Consider the following 16,294-nt stretch of genomic DNA (forward strand, 5'->3'; position numbering starts at 1 on the left):
TAATTTCCCAACGCCCCGGCCCCCCCCCCCCGCCAACACTTTTTCACCCCCCCCCCCCCCAACCCCCCCCCCCCCCCCCCCCCCCCCCCCCCCCCCCCGCCTACACCATCCCCCCTTCGGGAACGCAGCCTGGAACTGTCGTGGTTGAGACCCTGGTCGGTCGCATCACCACGATTACGACGGGTGTACCGGGCATTACGGGTACCCAGACCACGACCATCCCGCCCAGTGGCACCGGCCTTGGGACAGTGATCATCCAGACGCCCGAGGACGAGGACCCCGACACCGGCACCTTTACGACGGGAGACCCTACAATCACGGCGCCGACAACCTCCTCTATACCGCCCTCTGGAACTAATCCCGGTACCGTGATTGTGAAGACGCCCGATCCCTTGCCGGAGACTATTCCCCAAATCTTCATAACCATCACGACGGGCAATCCCACCATAACCGGGCCGGTGATGCAGACGATCCCCTATACCGGCACTGACCCTGGGACTGTGCTCATCCAGAGCGCCTGTGGATCCGGGTACGGTCACCCTGACGACTGGCAATCCCACGATCACGGGCAAGACGTCGATCACGGTCCCGGCGATTGGCATCACCCCTAGCACTGTTATTATCCAAACACCTATCGATCCTAGGACAGTGACGGTGACGACCGGCAATCCTACCATCACGGGCCCGGGACGAATATTAACACCGTGGGCCACAGCACCTTGGACAACTACATCTGGGGCATGCTGCTCCCTGTAGGTGGCCAATCCGGAGACGGGGTGGACCTCATCCGTATCGCCTCCACGGTCGAATCGACCGTCTACCCACTCGGTCTCGTCAACTTCTGGAACGGCGGCGACGTGGATGCGCAGGGCCATCTCTGGGTCACCACCAGCAATAACCCGCCACTCGGCTAGGCCGAAATCGATATGGACCAGAACTCGCCCACCTTTGGCACCATCTTGTCCCAGGGCACGACCCAGTCCCGACCGGCTACAAAGTTGCCGACTGGGCCTTTGTGCCCGGCGGCGGCGAGTTCCTGTCCGGTCTGCTCTACCGCGTGGAAACGACCGCCTTGGGGCGCTGGAGCACCATCATCAACGAATGGGATATTGTGCAGGACTGCGGCGTCGTGACGGGTACCGGAACCGATGCTGACATTTGGGGTGCTGTGTACTCGGCCGCGAATGGCTTCCTCTACACCTCGGAGAACGACAGCGGCCAAATCTGGCGCTTCCCCGTCCGGACCGGCGGGGACCCCGAGCTCGTCGTCGACGGGCCCGTCTCGAGCAGAGCCTCTTGGTATCGACGGGGAGTGTAAACTGGGTGGTCTGGTTGTGGGGGACGGTATATCAGACTAACTAGGGGAGATGGTTGCGTCCAAGTATAGCCAATAGCCAACATGAAAAGATTCGAGACGAGCGAGAGATCGATCACATGGTGACGAGTGGTGCCATGATACTGTGTTTGTGCCACTGCGGCGGTGTTTGTCCATTCAAGTCGTTGAAGGTTCCGTCTCAGTCGCGCAACGAGTTCGATGTGGACGACGCAAGGAGCTGTGCGTGCGAGGAGCTGCTTGGTTGAGGCATGTCGTTGCCTGGCTGGCCACGTGACGTGACACGTCCAGTCTCTCACTCTCCCATCATCAAGCGAGATCTTCAAACCTCTGGCCCTGTCACCGTCTCACAGCGTCCTGCGTCGTTCGCGGGAGGTCGCCTGTATGTACGTATGATGTGCCGAGTAGCAGCCCTGCATATCGCCTGCATGTGCCCGCAGCCAGCCAGCCAGCAGCAGGACGAGGTGGAGGGACGTCCAGCCCCGTGCTGCAGTCAGCCGTGAGATCCACGCGAGTGGCGTCATGGCCATCATGCGACACCCATTGAAGGCAGAGTGGCGGACAACAGACAGGCAGACAACAGACCGCCCGCTACGCTACGTGCTGCCTGCTAACATCGTGGGGACCCTCATTTCATGCCCACTCTTCAAGTTCCCTGACCCGACTTCTTCCACGAATCGCTGCCATTCACTTCATCAAAACCTCCTCACGACTCTACCTGTACAATGGTTCCCAAGCTGCCCATAAAGAGCTTGTCCAGCCGCGTCAAGTCGCCAGCCCCGCGCACCAGGCCACCGCGTTCCACGCGCCCTACAAGCGCCCACTCACCAGCCCGTCGCTCTCGCTCCCACGATCCCGACAGACGACCAGAGTCTTCCTCGTCGCGGTACCCGCCCTCGAGTCGCCGCCATCGAAGCCCCGAGCGCCGGCGATACTCTCGCAGCCCCGAGCGCCGGCGCGAGTCCCAGCATGATCGCCACCGCCGACGTCGCGACTCGTCCAGCAGTCTCGATCGCGAACCGCGTCGTCAACCGAGGGACTACCTGGACGAGCACGACGATCGTAGAGGTCGCGAGAGACCATCGAGCGCGAGGTACCCCTCCCCCCCGAGACAGAGACCTGGCGTTGCCCCATGGGCCTTGAACAGAGACGGCGGAGATGATCAGCGAAGACGATCGTCCACGCCAGACAGGTACAAGCCTGACCGGTACAAGGAAAAGGACCGTCCCGGTCGAGCGCCATTGTCGAGCGACTCGGCCACTCCAGCACAGACGCAGGGCACACCGGCGCCAGCAGAGCCAGATGCCGCAGCCACCAGCGCGTCCTCTCCCCCGCCGTCAGGGAGTGGCTCGGGTGGTGGCAGATTCCTGGACCAGATGCCCAACGCGTTCATGACCTACGCGGGGTTGAAAGCGGCCACCAAGCATGCGGACACCGCCAAGGACTGGATCAAGTGGCTTGACGACATGTCCGAGACGCCAGAGGAAATCGACGAGCTGTCGGCCAAGGCCTCGACGGCGCGCGACACCATCACCCAAGTTCAGGAGACGCTCAAGGCGCGGCCGGACCTTGTCGAGGGGGACAAGGGCGGGCAGCTCAAGAAGCAGATCGAGGAGGCCGTAGGCGAGACCGACAAGGCGCTCGGCAAGATGACAAAGTTGCTCTCGGACATTAGCAAGAAGGGCACGGATCACGGAAACGTGGTGAATGGGATGCAGAATTTCTGGAGGTCGTACCGATACAAGGAAGAGTTCAAAGACAAGGTCGAGAAGGCTGATGAAGATCTCCAGAAGGAGCTCGCCAAGCTCTCGACCTTGATGGTGAACATTTACTCGTAAGTCTGCCGCTCACTCGCAGGAGTCTGGGTCTCGTAAGTTGCTAACAGAAGCTAGCCGTGCCCTGATGAAGCCGGCACCCCCCGGATCCGGAGTCGTGCCACCTCCAGCACCCGTCACCAGGGAGGAGGCCCAGAAGTTTGAAGAAACGCACGCGGGTGACAAGGTGAAGCCTCAGCTAGCTGAGGAGCAGCCACGGCTGGATGACACTGCGGCGAAAGCTGAAGAGGGCAAGGCACGCGACCCAATGCCATCCTCAGCTACGTCGGCGACAACTGGTCCTACAAGAGCTAACATTCCGACCATTGTCGAGCCCATTGCGAAGCCCGACCTCGATGCGCACTCACCTCCTCCCCGCTCACCGTCCGCCGTGGGCGACGAAGAAGAGATTCTTGGCTCGCCACCATCCTCCTCGCATAGTTCTCCGCAGGAGCAGCCACGACGCAGTAGCGCGGTCGGCGAGCAAGAAGAAGAGGACAAGCTCCTCGACGCAGCGTGGGATGGGCACGTCGAAGAGGCCAAGGAGGCTCTCCGTCACGTCTCCCACGCCTGCTGCGACCTGCGAGGCCTCACGCCCCTCCACCTAGCCGCAGAGCGCGACAAACTCGCCGTCGCCATGCTCCTCCTCGACCGCGGCGCCGACATTCACGCCCAGTCCGATGGTGGCCGCACCGCTCTCCACCTGGCCGCCCGGTCCGCCACCGCACCCACCGTCGAGATGCTCCTCGAGCGCGGCCGGGCGGACCCCAACGCGCAGACGGCCAAAAGCCGCACGCCGCTGCACTACGCGGCGAGCAAGGCCGAGGACGGCGACGAGGAGAGGCGCGAGATCATCCGCGTACTCAGGGACTTTGGGGCGGATCCCACCGTCGTCGACCGCGAGGGCGAGACGGCGCGAGATGTGGCGCAGAAAAGGGGCCATTGGGATGCGGCTGCCACGCTCAAGAGGGCCGAGCGGCGGTGGGAGGAGGAGCACAAGCAGAACTGGCTGCAGCGACACGGGTTCCGCAAGTGATTGACGATGCTGTGAAATGAGTAGACGACTTGATGTAGAAATGAGTACATGAGCGACGGCCGTTACAATGACTTGATTCTAAAGTAACCTCCGGCCCATCATGCCTTCATCGCGTAGGATATCTTGCTCGAGCCCTTGGACCTGCTGATCTTCTTCACTTCTATCTTACCCACGCCCCCCGTAGTCTTCATGTGCGTGCCGCCGCACAGATACGCCCCTAGACCGGGGACATCCACGGCCCTCGCCTTCTCATCCTCTTCGAGGACGAGCTCCTCTGGTATACACCAGCAGCGCGCCCTCGACTCCTCCATGGTCCACCACTTGACCTGGATGGGCAGGTCCCTGTCCACAATCTCGTTGGCCTGCGCCTCAATGGCCGCCTTGTGCGCGCCGTCAATCGTGCCCTTGAACTCGACGTAGGACACGGTCGGGTAGTGTTGCGCCTTGGTGTCCTCCACCGCGCCGATCGTGTCGACCAGCGCGTGCACCGCGAGCCCGATGATGTGCCCTGCGTCGTGGATGCGCGAGTGGAGATCACGCGTCGCTGCGTCGACTGTCTGCTCCACGGTGTCTCCCTTGGTGAACGACCCGTCTTCAAACGTGCCCACGTGCAGGATGGTGCCGCTCGGGGATTTGCGGACACTGTGAACCGTGAAAGTAGCCGTCTTGTCGGGGGAGGACGAGGTCATCCGCATCTGTCCAGCGTCTGCGGGCTGGCCGCCACCCTGGGCGTAGAAGGCCGTACGGTCGGTGACCACGACGAGCGACTCATCGGGCGCGCCCTTGAAGAGCGGTTTCAGATCCTCTTCCAACTCGCGCAATAGGAAGCAGGCAAGGACTGTAGCGTTAGCCGAGACGACGTCATTGTCCTGCATGTACAATGCATCCGTCTTGGAATCCTGTGATGGCTTCGTGTCAGTGCGTGGAGAGACGTGAAGAACAATGTGGTTCTCACCATGATTCCAGATATTCTGAGTGAAACGCCTTCGTTGCATGAGCTTTCCCGGGACGGGACACCACCAGCACACATGAATATAATATAATGGAACTTCCTCCACCACAAGTGCCCGTCATTCGCGTCCCCCACTTTGCGCCCTGTAAGATACATGCGGAGAAGAGGGACTTTGTCTGCTACACGTAATGCTTTATTAGGTTACTTCTTAACAACAAGTCGAAGCGTGAGGAAGCCTCTCGTCAATTGCCGTGACCTACAACATCGGGTACTCAGAGACACCGCCCAAGCCTCACTTGTCGTGCTGTCGCCATACGCGTGAACCATAGCCGTTCGTTACTCATAAACACATTATCACTCATAGTAGTACAGACTCGACAGTTACTCATAAACACATTATCACTCATAGTAGTACAGACTCGACAGCCCTAGTTGCCAGCTGCAATGCTATTCCTCAATGCCAGCGACCCATTCGTCATCAACGACCTGATGGCCCCCTTGATGCCCCCTTCCGCAGGCGCGCCTGTCTTCCTCTGCTTTTCGTCGCCCCAGCCACCGCCCCCAGGCGTCAAGAGTATGATGCGATCCCCGGCCGCAAAGTGCGTCGTCTTCCGTGGCCCAAGGCTCGTCTGCCTGCTCAGTCCCGAGACGGGGTCTTTTCGCACCCACAGGTTCACGCCCCGCGCGCCATCCTCCCCGCCTTCCAGGCCATACGGCGCCGTGACACGACGGTCCGTCAGCACGGACACCTGAAGGGGCATGCGGAACTCGATCTCGCGCACGCAGCCGTCGCCGCCGTTGAACTCGCCCCGGCCGCCGCTGCCCCTGCGGATCGAGAACTCGTGCAGCAGCACGGGGTATCGCTTCTCGAAGATCTCGGGGTCGGTGATGCGCGTGTTCGTTAGGTGCGTGTGAACACCGCTGGCCCCGTGCCAGCCTGGACCGGCGCCAGCGCCACCCGCAATCGTCTCATAGTACCCGAAGCCCTTCTTAACCTCGCCCGTCACGGGGTCCGTCCCGCCACAGCCAAATGTCAGGTTGTTCATCGTGCCCTGGGAGGCAGCGGCAGCGTTGAACGCGTGGAAGATGAGGTCGGCTAGTTTCTGCGACGTCTCGGTCGTGCAGCCAACGGTGGCGGCGGTAGGGGAGGGGGATAGAATCGTGTTCTCGGGGCAGACGACCTTGATCGGCTTGAGGCAGCCCTGGTTCAGGGGAATGTCGGCAGAGATCATGGATCGCAGGCAGTACATGATGACAGAGTATGAGCACGTCGGCGGCGCGTTTAGGTTGCCGCTATGCTCGGCTCCTGTCCCGGTGAAATCAAAGACGGCCTCGCCAGAGTCCTTGTCAATTGTGACCTTGAGCTTGAACACGATGCCATCGTCGTTGTACTCGGTGCTCTCCAGGACACCACCTTCATACTTAGCGGCAAACCCTTTGAGCAGGTCGCGCACGGCCTGCGCGGCATTCTCCTGGATCGCCTTCATATAGAACTGCACCACCGGCCAGGTGAACTCCTTGATCAACGATCGAATGAGCTCGATGCCCTTCTTGTTGGACGCAACAGCTGCCTTGAGGTCCGCGAGATTGTCGTTCCACGTGCGCGTACCGCTGCATCCCGGGAACGAGGCGGGCTTGGTGTACATGTGCTCATGGAGACCCTCTTCGTCAAAGACTCCCTCCTTGATCATCTTGAAGGACTCGATAGCAGCGCCCTCCTGCCACAGTTCAGTGGAGTTGGGAGGCATGGAGCCGGGGGCGATGCCACCGACGTCGGCATGATGCCCGCGATTTGCGACGAAGAAGATGATCTGCCTTGGGTCTTCCTCGCTGTCGAAGACGGGGGTGATGGTGGTGATGTCTGGCAGATGCGTTCCTCCGGCTTGCGGATGGTTGCTGATGATCACATCACCTGGCTTGAGCTCGCCTGTCTTGTAGCGCTGGGCCTGGTAGGCAATGGCGGTGCTCATGGACCCCAGATGGGAGGGAATATGCGGCGCGTTGGCGACAAGACCGCCGTCGGCCGAGAAGATGGCGCAGGAGAAATCGAGACGCTCCTTGATGTTGACGGAGATGGACGTCTGCTGGAGTACATGTCCGCACTGCTCTGCCACCGTCATGAAGCGATGGCCAAAAACGCTGAGCTGGACGGGATCAACCGCCTCAATGTCGACGACTTGCGCCTCATGCTTGCTGACCTCAAGAATGACGTGCTCCGGAAGAATGATGGCCTTGCTGGCAGCGTCAAGAACAATGGTCTGAGTCTTGTCGATGATCATGGCCGGGCCAGTGATCTGGACACCAGGGGTCAGGGTGTTGAGCTGGTAGACGTTGGTATCGTTCCAGCCAGACTTTTCGTAGAATATCTCTCTCTTGAAGATGGGTTCCGGGGTCAGAGGCTGCGCATTCTCTTGATACTTCTTTAACTCCTCAAATGGGCTTGAAATGTCCAGAACCCGCGACTTGCCCACGCTTCTGACACGAATGTCGTCAATAAGAATATCCCGCGATTGCGAAAACCCAAACTCCTGGGCATGGCGTGCCGTGAAGGCGTCGCCATACTCGGACATGTTGGCGGGTTTGGGTATCATGAGAGACGTGTCGCTCCCTTGATACCGCATGTTGAGGAAGCACTCGTGCTCTATCGATTCACCATCGAAGCCCTGTTTCTGGAGACCCTGTACTCCTTTACCGGAAAGGGAGTCGAGACGTGTGCTCAGCTCAGGCAAGGCGTCCTTTGAACAGGTGAGTGCAACAGGCTCCTGGTTCTCGACAACAACGTCGGCCAACGCCATGCCGTATGCTGACAGGATACTCGAATACCGTGGCACAATAGCCTTCTTGATGCCCAGGTCTCTGGCGATGAAGACGGCATGCTGACCGCCCGCGCCACCAAAGCAACCCAGGTTGTGACTGGCGGCACCGTACCCGCGGCCTTCGCTCAGTGTGCGAATGGGCCTCGTCATAGTCGCATTGGCAATGGACAGGAAGCCCAGGGCCAGTGTCTCGGGCGTGAAATCCTCGGCACCGGCCTCCTTGTCCTTGTTTACCCGCTGACACAGCTCCGCAAACTTTGATCGCACGACATACAGATCCAGCCTCCGCGGGAAGAAGTCTGGGACGATCCTGCCCAGGAGGAAGTTGGCGTCTGTGACGGTCAGCGGCCCGCCGCGGCCATAGCATGCCGGCCCCGGGTCCGCACCAGCGCTGCCTGGGCCAACTTTGAGAAGCCCATTCTCCCACGCCAGGATCGAGCCACCGCCAGCGGCCACCGTGTTGATGTCGAGCTGGGGCGTCTGAATGGTGACTTCGGCAATTGTGTTCTCAAAGATGTGCTCGAGTGCACCAGAAAAACGAGCCACGTCTGTGCTTGTGCCACCCATGTCGAAGCCGAGGACAGGAGTTCCATCCTTTTCATCGTAACAAGTCCGCGCCAAGCCCACGACGCCGCCAGCAGGGCCACTTAGAACACCCCTCAAGCCAGTGAACTTGGTCCAACTGGCCAAACCGCCGTCGCTCTGGCAGATGAGCAGCTTGTTGGCGCTCTCGTCCTCCAAATGCCCCTTGAAGCCTTTCCGGAAGCTCTCGAGGTATGTGTGGGCCATGGGTGTGAGATATGCGTCGGCGACGGCAGACTGGCTGCGCGGGACAAATTTGGCCATGGATTGGAGCACGGACGAGGCCGAGACCTTGAAACCCATGTCCTGCGCTAATTTTGCGACCTGAATCTCATGTTCAGGGAAGGCGTATGAGTGCATGAAGCCAATGGCCACACTCTCGAAGCCTTGCGTCTTGAGGTTCTCGAGATCCTCGCGGACCACCTCGAGAACAGGCTTCTTGATGATACGGACCACCTCGCCTGTTTGGCCCTTGACGAGGTTGGGATCTGATGAGACTTGGATGGACTGGGGCTCCGGGTTCTCGCTGAAGCCCTCAATGGTGACACGCTCGTCGACCTCGACGACTGTCTCGTATAGCTGTTTTAGCCGCCTCACGGAGAGATCGAAAAGGTCTGGCCGTGTCTGGTTGCCGATGAAGAGCGTGTCCCTGAAACCTTTGGTTGTCAGGAAGGCGACGCGCTCGCCTTTGCGCTCGAGCAGAGCGTTTGTGGCGACTGTCGTTCCCATGCGTATGCTCTCGATGGGGGAGAGATCTAAGAGAGAGTCCCGGGGAACGGGCTTCCCTGTGGCTGTTTCCAGGATCTGGCGGATGCATTCTGTCGGAGCATCGGGGTATTCATCTGGTGAGACTGATAGTGTCTTGAAGACAATGTGCTCTTTTCGCCCGGGAACAGAAGCCCAGGCGTCTGTGAACGTGCCACCACGGTCAATGGCGATGCGGATACCGGAAGCCATTGTGTGCCTCTTGGGTGCGAGAGATAGGTCTATAGAGTGAAGAGAGGAATGGTGAGGAGGAGAGTAGCCAGCTCTGCAAGTGTTGGCCTCCAGATGAAGACGGGGTATGAAAGACAAGGGGAATATGGGAAGAATACACGAAGCTCAAGACGTGTGACTATCACCAGCTTCGCGCGACTCGACCCATGTTATAGCGTGGCCGCCCGAAGTCGCCGGGCCCATCTTTCGCCACTGGGATAGGATTACCGATCATCTTTTCGCGTATTGTGCATATCCATGGGAGCGGCGTTCTCCAGGCGTTCAACTGCTGGTGTGTGACACGTCCTCGTCACGAGCTGCTTGGTGTACTGTGCGGGCGAGGCCGCGATATCGCGTATTTCTGGGCGGGTGTGACTGGACCGACCGGCAATTCGAAAGTTGCCGATCAACTTGTCAACTTGGGTGGTGGAGAATTGGAGATCAATGACTGGACATGAAGTCTGGAAGTTTGGGGTCCTTCGATTCCTTCGGCTGTCGTTGACCATAGTGGGGCTCTGAGGTCTAGGGTAGCCTGAATAGCATCCGAACTGGGGCATCCTGAATTGCCTCATAAGCTCAGGTGACCGACTTCAATACATTACCTTCTTCCACACTGAGTTGGAGTGCGTTCAAGACCCCCGTCTACAGTAGAATCTGGAGATTCTCATGCAGCAGTCTGCGTGCATGTGCCATCCCTAGCTCGACCTGCCCGCATGCCATGATATGTGTAGGCTGCTTGCCGGAGAGCCTGGCGACGATATCGATGGCCCGACGGGCGGCAAAGGTCCCAAGCAACCGACCAAAGCAGACATATTGAACGTGGCAGTGGACCTCACGTCGAAGTGACCCCAGAGAGCAGACTGGAGCTCGGTCTGTTTGTTGGTCTTGATCCCCACAAACCTGCCTCAGACCAAACCACCGTTGGTTGTCATCACAACTGCATCATCGCCTACATGGTATCATGAGTACCCAAAGGCGACCCAGAAGATTATTCGCAGCGTACGTACAGCACCTTTTTCTGTGTATAGGTACTTGAAGCTGATCGAGGCTTTGTTTGTGTCTAGTTGCAATCGGTGTCATTCCCAGAAGATCAGGTGCTCGGGTAATCATCCGTGCCAGGCCTGTGTCTCCAGCGACAGGGCCAGCGTCTGCCAGTTTCCTCCACGAGAGCGCAAGGTCACCATATCTGAAAGGTGAGATGCTTCTCTACGCAGCCTTTCTTCTGCAAATCCAAACTGAGCAAAGGCTGACACCGCAAGTTATCTGCGCAAACTAGAGGCCGATAGCAGGCGGCTGCAGGCTCTCAACCTCCAGAACCCGACGCCAGAGTCACAAGTCAACACGCCCAGTAACAATGGCGCTGCTGCTGCTGATGACCAGGATGCGCCGGCGCTGTCCACGGAGGAGAGCAACATGCTGAACCCCTTGTTCGATGGCCAGCCCGAGAACATTATCAGCGAGCCCTCTTCCGAACCAGGCTTTATAGGCGAAGCCTCATGTACCGCGTTCAGCAACCGCTTGATGCAATGCCTGGACGACAACTACACGCCCTCGACAGCCAGCTTTTCGAATCACTTTCGTGTGCCGTCGCCCCCAAGGGTCAACCTGAGCTACGACGACCTCCCAGAGCGGATGCATGCCAAGCTGCTCTTAAATGTGGCGAGGCGATTCATTGGCAACTACCACCCGCTATTCCTGGAGGTCAGCTTCATGCGCGAGCTCGACGCAGTGTATCGACGCGAAATATCGCCTTCGCATCTGTGGCTCGCCAAATTCTATGCGCTCATGTCGCTGGGCGAGACCTACACAAACCGACGAAGGGTGGGCAATAGTCACCGCGTGCCGGGAACAGGCTATTACGTGCGCGCAGTCAGCATTTTGCAAGACGCGCACGAGGAGCCTACACTGATGCAGGTGGAAGTACTCACATTACTTGTGTGTAAACATCGCCTTTTAGTCGCCCCCTCGATTACTGACAGCGATGCCAGGCCTGGGCCTCCAATATTTTTGGCCGTGTTCGAACCGCCTACTGCTACAGCGGTACGGCCATGCGCCTCGCGTTATCCATGGGCATGCACCGTGCCGCATGCAGCCGGTCGCATCTGACACCCGTCGAGAAAGAATGTCGGCGGAGGACGTGGTGGGTGCTGTACTTCTTCGACCGCTTTTCTGCGTCCAAGCTGGGGCAGCCGATCATGCTGCGGGACGAAGACATTGATGTGGAGGAGCCAAGTATGGAGGGCCTCACCGAAGAGGAGAGGGCTGAGTTTCTCGATCCGGCTCCGCTGCTGACGAATATTAAGTTGGCGAGGATCATAGGCAACATCCGTGAGTACCTCAGAGGGCGTCGTTGTGTCCGTGCTGACATTGATTTCTGAAAGTCACTGACATTTACGGTATCAACCCGAATCCTAATCCAAAAGGACTCTGCATTCACCGAGTCCACGGAATTCTCAAGAGTCTTCGTGCATGGCACGACGAGCTCCCTCCACAAATACGGATCAAAGAGCGAGAGACGCCCCGGCCGGTCGCCAGTCTGCATCTCGCCTACAATCAGTGTATCATTCAAACGACGCGTCCGGTCCTGTTGCATCTTTTCAAGACGCAGTACCAACTACATGTGGGTTCGCAACCGCGAAGGCCGACATTTTCGGCCATCACGCTGGCCCTTGCCGACAGCTGCGTCAATGCCGCGCAGGCTTCGAGTCGAATCGTCGAGAGTCTGTTTCTGGATGGCTCCATTGCGACCTTTGGCTACTGGGATGCCCATCACATCTTCTCCGCCGCGTTGGTGCTCATCATGTCGGCCGTCATGAAGCCCACGACGGCCACATCGGAGGCGCTCGAGACACTGCTCAGCATCCTCCGGACGATGAAGAACGATGGCAACATCCCCGCCGTGGACTTTTGCGACAGGCTATCACAGGTTCAGTCGCGCATCTCTAGCCTTCGCGAGATGAGTCACATGGACCAGCAGCAGCTCGTCTTCCCGGATGCGTTACTGCCGCCACCGTCTGATCCGAAAAGAAGCCAAAGGGGAGCCAGTTCACCGCAGCAGGCAGATGGGAAGCACGAGATGTCAACGTCGCTAACCACGTGCACGATCGAAATGGGCCAGGCCGGGGACTATGGGAACATGGGCATTCTGGGGAATACCTTGATAGGGAGCTTTCTGGACGAGAACAACGTGCCCTGGCCGGACGGCGTCTTTGCCGAGGACGGGACGCTGAGGCAGTTTGCGTCCGAGATTGAAGAGCAGTTCCTGTTCCAAATGTAAATTGATGGTCATTGCTAGGTAATGGATTGCACATACATTACAAGCCTCAACTTTCCACCACCCAACACTAGGTTTTACACCAACCGCGCTTGTCGAATGGGAGCAGTATCTTGGACGACTGGCTTCTGCAGGTTCTGAAAGAACATTTCGGCTCCTCATCTAAACCATCCGACGCATCTCGTGACACATCCGGCTCCGCGACAAGGGGAGAAAGGGCAGAGGGTTCCGTCGAACCCGGCAATCATGCCCCTGCAGCCGTTCAGCCATGCAGCCATGCAGCCATGCAGCCATGCAGCCACGAACGCCGGGATTCCACCTCCGGGGTACTGTCTGGCAGTATCTGCCAATCTGGCGCTATTATCGTACGAGTCAATTGCCGGCCCTTTCCTCCCCACTCGGTCAATCTGCAGCGTAAGCGAGGAGGGCGGGTCCGGCAACTTGAAATCTGCCGAAGTGTCTCAAGCCAGCCAATTTGCGTGCCTGATGGCGGCTGTCTTCAGTGATCTGGAGATCATTTGGAGGCTCATACTGTCCTGCGTTCTCGGAGATCCATGCGGCCTCCCTTTGGGACCTAATTACGCATTGAATGCGTTATCTTGCCCCAGACTCCCGGGTCCACCTTTCCTGGGGTAGCTTTGTTGATGGATGGATGGATCATGGATGGATCATGGATGAGAGGGAGACTGACTGATGAGAAAAGAAGATAATAGCGGCATCTTTCGGCCTTTGATGTCATGGAGAGTGGACTTTGCTTAAAGTCCCTTCGCCACCCCCAACCATCGACCAGTCCATCTTTCGGTCAGATTGGTGCTTCACAATTATTCCCTTCAGCTTCTTCCACGGTTCTACTGGGCTTCTAGACTAGAATTGAGTCCCCGAGTTCCCTTTTTCCACATCGACAAGACGCGCTTCGCCATGTCCGTCGACCACTCCGCCAATGTCGACACGGACAGCACCATGGCTGCGCCCAAGAAGGACATGGACCTTGATGGCAGCACGCCTCCCGACCTGCGCGACGACATTGACAATGCCATTGACCCTGTGGCCGAGCGCAAGCTCATCCGCAAGCTGGACCTGTGGATCGTGCCGCCCGTCATGCTGCTCTACCTGCTCAGCTTTCTCGACCGCGTCAACATTGGCAACGCGCGCCTGTACGGCATGGAGGAGGACCTCGGCCTCGTGGGCGACCAGTACCAGATCGCCGTCTCTGTCCTGTTCGTCACGTACCTTTTGTCGGAGCTGCCGTCCAACCTGGTCATCAAAAAGTTCACGCCGTCGCGCTGGATCGCCTTTATCACGACGTCATGGGGCATTGTGGCGACGCTGACGGGCGTCACGCAAAACTTTGCGGGATTGGTCGCGTGTCGCCTCATCTTGGGCGCGCTCGAGGGTGGTCTGTTCCCCGGCTTGACCATCTACCTGACCATGTTCTACACCAAGCGTGAGCTCGCTCTGCGGATTGGGTACCTGTTCGTCTCGGCGGCCATTGCCGGGTCCATGGGCGGTCTGCTGGCCTACGGCATCGGCTTCATGGATGGCGTCGCCGGTCTCCGCGGCTGGCGCTGGATCATCATCATCGAGGGTCTGCCCACGACGATCCTTGGCATCGCGGTCCTGTGGTGGCTGGCAGACGCGCCCGGCTCGGCCAAGTATCTCTCGTCCGAGGACAAGGCGCTCATCGACCTACGCATGCGACGCCAGGTCGGCCATACAAAGTCCTCCGACCTCATGCACAAGGAGGATGTGTACGCCGGACTCAAAGACTGGAAGATCTGGCTCATGTGCTTTGGCCAGTTTGGCGCCGACATCATTCTCTACGGCTACTCCACCTTCCTGCCCACCATCATCGACGGCCTCGGCGACTGGAGCAGGGCGCAGGTCCAGGCGTTGACGATCCCCTGCTATGCCCTTGGCGCCATAAGCTACCTCGTGGTCGCGTATCTCTCTGACAAAACGCAGAAGCGAGCCGTGTTTGCCGTGGGATTTGGCCTGGTGGGCGCCGTGGGATATGCCATCTTGGTCAGCCCTGCAGGAGGAAACGTCAAGTACTTTGGCTGCTTCCTCGTCGCCGCTGGTCTGTACGTGATCGTTGGCATCCCGCTGGCCTGGCTGCCCAGCAACAACCCTCGCTACGGCAAGAGAACCGTGGCCACTGGTCTTCAGCTGACCATTGGCAACGCTGCCGGTATCCCTGCCCCCTTTGTACGTCCTCTGTCCCCCGCTCGCCAGTCGAGCTCCTGCTAACGGTGGCCTCAGCTGTACCGCAACGACCAAGGCCCGCGTTTCATCACCGGCCACGCCGTCTCCATGGGCTTCATCGCCATCGCCGCGGCCGTCTATCTTCTCATGTGGTGGTGGTTCCGTCGCCAGAACCAGCGCAAGATGAATGGCGAGGAGGATCACAAGGTGGTTGGTATGACGGAGGAGGAGATTGAAGAGCTAGGCGAGCATAACCCCAGGTTTCGATACACGTACTAGAGTGATGGGCAAGTGACCTTGCGTCACAAAAGCTCGATTCACATACACTACTACCACATGGATGAGATAATGCGCAATCAAGCGCTCGGAGAGTGACCATCCGATTGTTCTCAAGGTCCTTTCGGACATTTCTTTTGCCGGGGGGCGTGGATCGCGATCTTCCTTCGAATCTCCGAAGACCTCAGTGTCTGTCTCGTGGTCAATCCCCCGCGCACGATGGAGGGCAGGTGGCACGAGCAGCGCAATGTGAATATCGGGGAGCATCCGCTGGCCGAGGCCACTTCCATGGACAAGTGGCCAGTCACAACAAGACGGGACGTTCACAGATCCCGGGGTGCAGATTCTATACTGTTCCAGGCTCGCTCTGCCTTGGAACACTGCGTAGCCATCTGGCCTCAGGGAATTGCATTCTCTGAAGTGTCTGACTACATGTAGGGAAAGTACATGTACATTGCCAACTCATCTCAGAGGCAGCTCCTTGCCCAAAACACCGCCTCTCAAGCCTGAGAGCTTCCGACGAGCTCCTAGGCCTGTATGTGATCATTTTGATGTGATATTGTGAAGCTCACGCTGAGGCAAGGGCACGCTGATATTGGGTAGCCGAATGCACTGAGGGCCAGCACACCTCCAGTGCAGACCAAGAAGATGGTCATTCACTACAACCAATCATACCGCTGCCTATCGGTATTCGTGATGCTTACTCTGATGTTATGCTTATATCCTGTGGGGGGGTGGGTGGCGTGGGCATGGATGTGCTTTGGCAGTATGGATAGGCAAAACGGCAACTCGGCGATAGACTCCCATTGAACGCCTCATGCTGCAAATTAGTGATTGCTTAATTAATGTCGCATACAGAATCAGCCATTCTAGAGTCACTTGACGCCGTTCAGTGTTGATTTTGCCATTCATTCTGCGGAGGCACGCCGTCCGACTTCCCGAAGAGGTCACTGCGGCAGTCGACGATCCATCACACTACACCCCATGTGTAAGTGCTGCTCCATCTCGAGAATGTTACAGTGGTTCTAGTTTCA

The 16,294-nt window shown here is 58.5% G+C and overlaps 6 protein-coding genes across 6 annotated transcripts; 4 read left to right on the plus strand and 2 right to left on the minus strand.

Annotated features, from left to right (window-relative positions):
* Positions 1-128: 128 nt before the first annotated feature.
* Positions 129-1,318, plus strand: J7T54_000813 (uncharacterized protein; the record flags this gene model as incomplete). The annotated part of the gene is made up of 3 exons (XM_051504841.1): positions 129-529; positions 716-789; positions 969-1,318. Coding segments are annotated over 3 exons (825 nt in total), but the record flags the coding sequence as incomplete, so codon positions are not given.
* A 740-nt stretch (positions 1,319-2,058) lies between these two features.
* On the plus strand, positions 2,059-4,183 carry J7T54_000814 (Ankyrin-like protein; the record flags this gene model as incomplete). The annotated part of the gene is made up of 3 exons (XM_051504842.1): positions 2,059-2,426; positions 2,481-3,167; positions 3,226-4,183. The coding sequence occupies 3 exons, from the start codon at positions 2,059-2,061 to the stop codon at positions 4,181-4,183; spliced, it is 2,013 nt and encodes a 670-aa protein (XP_051363527.1).
* Positions 4,184-4,281: 98 nt separating this feature from the next.
* On the minus strand, positions 4,282-5,141 carry J7T54_000815 (Alanyl-tRNA editing protein AlaX-M-like protein; the record flags this gene model as incomplete). Its single annotated transcript, XM_051504843.1, has 2 exons — positions 4,282-5,082; positions 5,139-5,141. The coding sequence occupies 2 exons, from the start codon at positions 5,139-5,141 to the stop codon at positions 4,282-4,284; spliced, it is 804 nt and encodes a 267-aa protein (XP_051363528.1).
* Positions 5,142-5,563: 422 nt separating this feature from the next.
* Positions 5,564-9,490, minus strand: J7T54_000816 (uncharacterized protein; the record flags this gene model as incomplete). Its single annotated transcript, XM_051504844.1, has 1 exon — positions 5,564-9,490. One exon carries the CDS (start codon positions 9,488-9,490, stop codon positions 5,564-5,566), a length of 3,927 nt encoding a protein of 1,308 aa, XP_051363529.1.
* A 979-nt stretch (positions 9,491-10,469) lies between these two features.
* J7T54_000817 (Proline utilization trans-activator-like protein) lies at positions 10,470-12,785 on the plus strand (the record flags this gene model as incomplete). Its single annotated transcript, XM_051504845.1, has 5 exons — positions 10,470-10,507; positions 10,573-10,701; positions 10,768-11,443; positions 11,497-11,836; positions 11,890-12,785. The coding sequence occupies 5 exons, from the start codon at positions 10,470-10,472 to the stop codon at positions 12,783-12,785; spliced, it is 2,079 nt and encodes a 692-aa protein (XP_051363530.1).
* A 915-nt stretch (positions 12,786-13,700) lies between these two features.
* J7T54_000818 (putative transporter -like protein) lies at positions 13,701-15,263 on the plus strand (the record flags this gene model as incomplete). The annotated part of the gene is made up of 2 exons (XM_051504846.1): positions 13,701-14,987; positions 15,042-15,263. 2 exons carry the CDS (start codon positions 13,701-13,703, stop codon positions 15,261-15,263), a joined length of 1,509 nt encoding a protein of 502 aa, XP_051363531.1.
* Positions 15,264-16,294: the final 1,031 nt, after the last annotated feature.

The sequence above is a fragment of the Emericellopsis cladophorae genome (assembly GCF_022114955.1).
Source record: "Emericellopsis cladophorae strain MUM 19.33 chromosome Unknown NODE_11_length_583618_cov_114_125112, whole genome shotgun sequence".
In the NCBI taxonomy this organism is placed as follows: Eukaryota; Fungi; Ascomycota; class Sordariomycetes; order Hypocreales; family Bionectriaceae; genus Emericellopsis; species Emericellopsis cladophorae.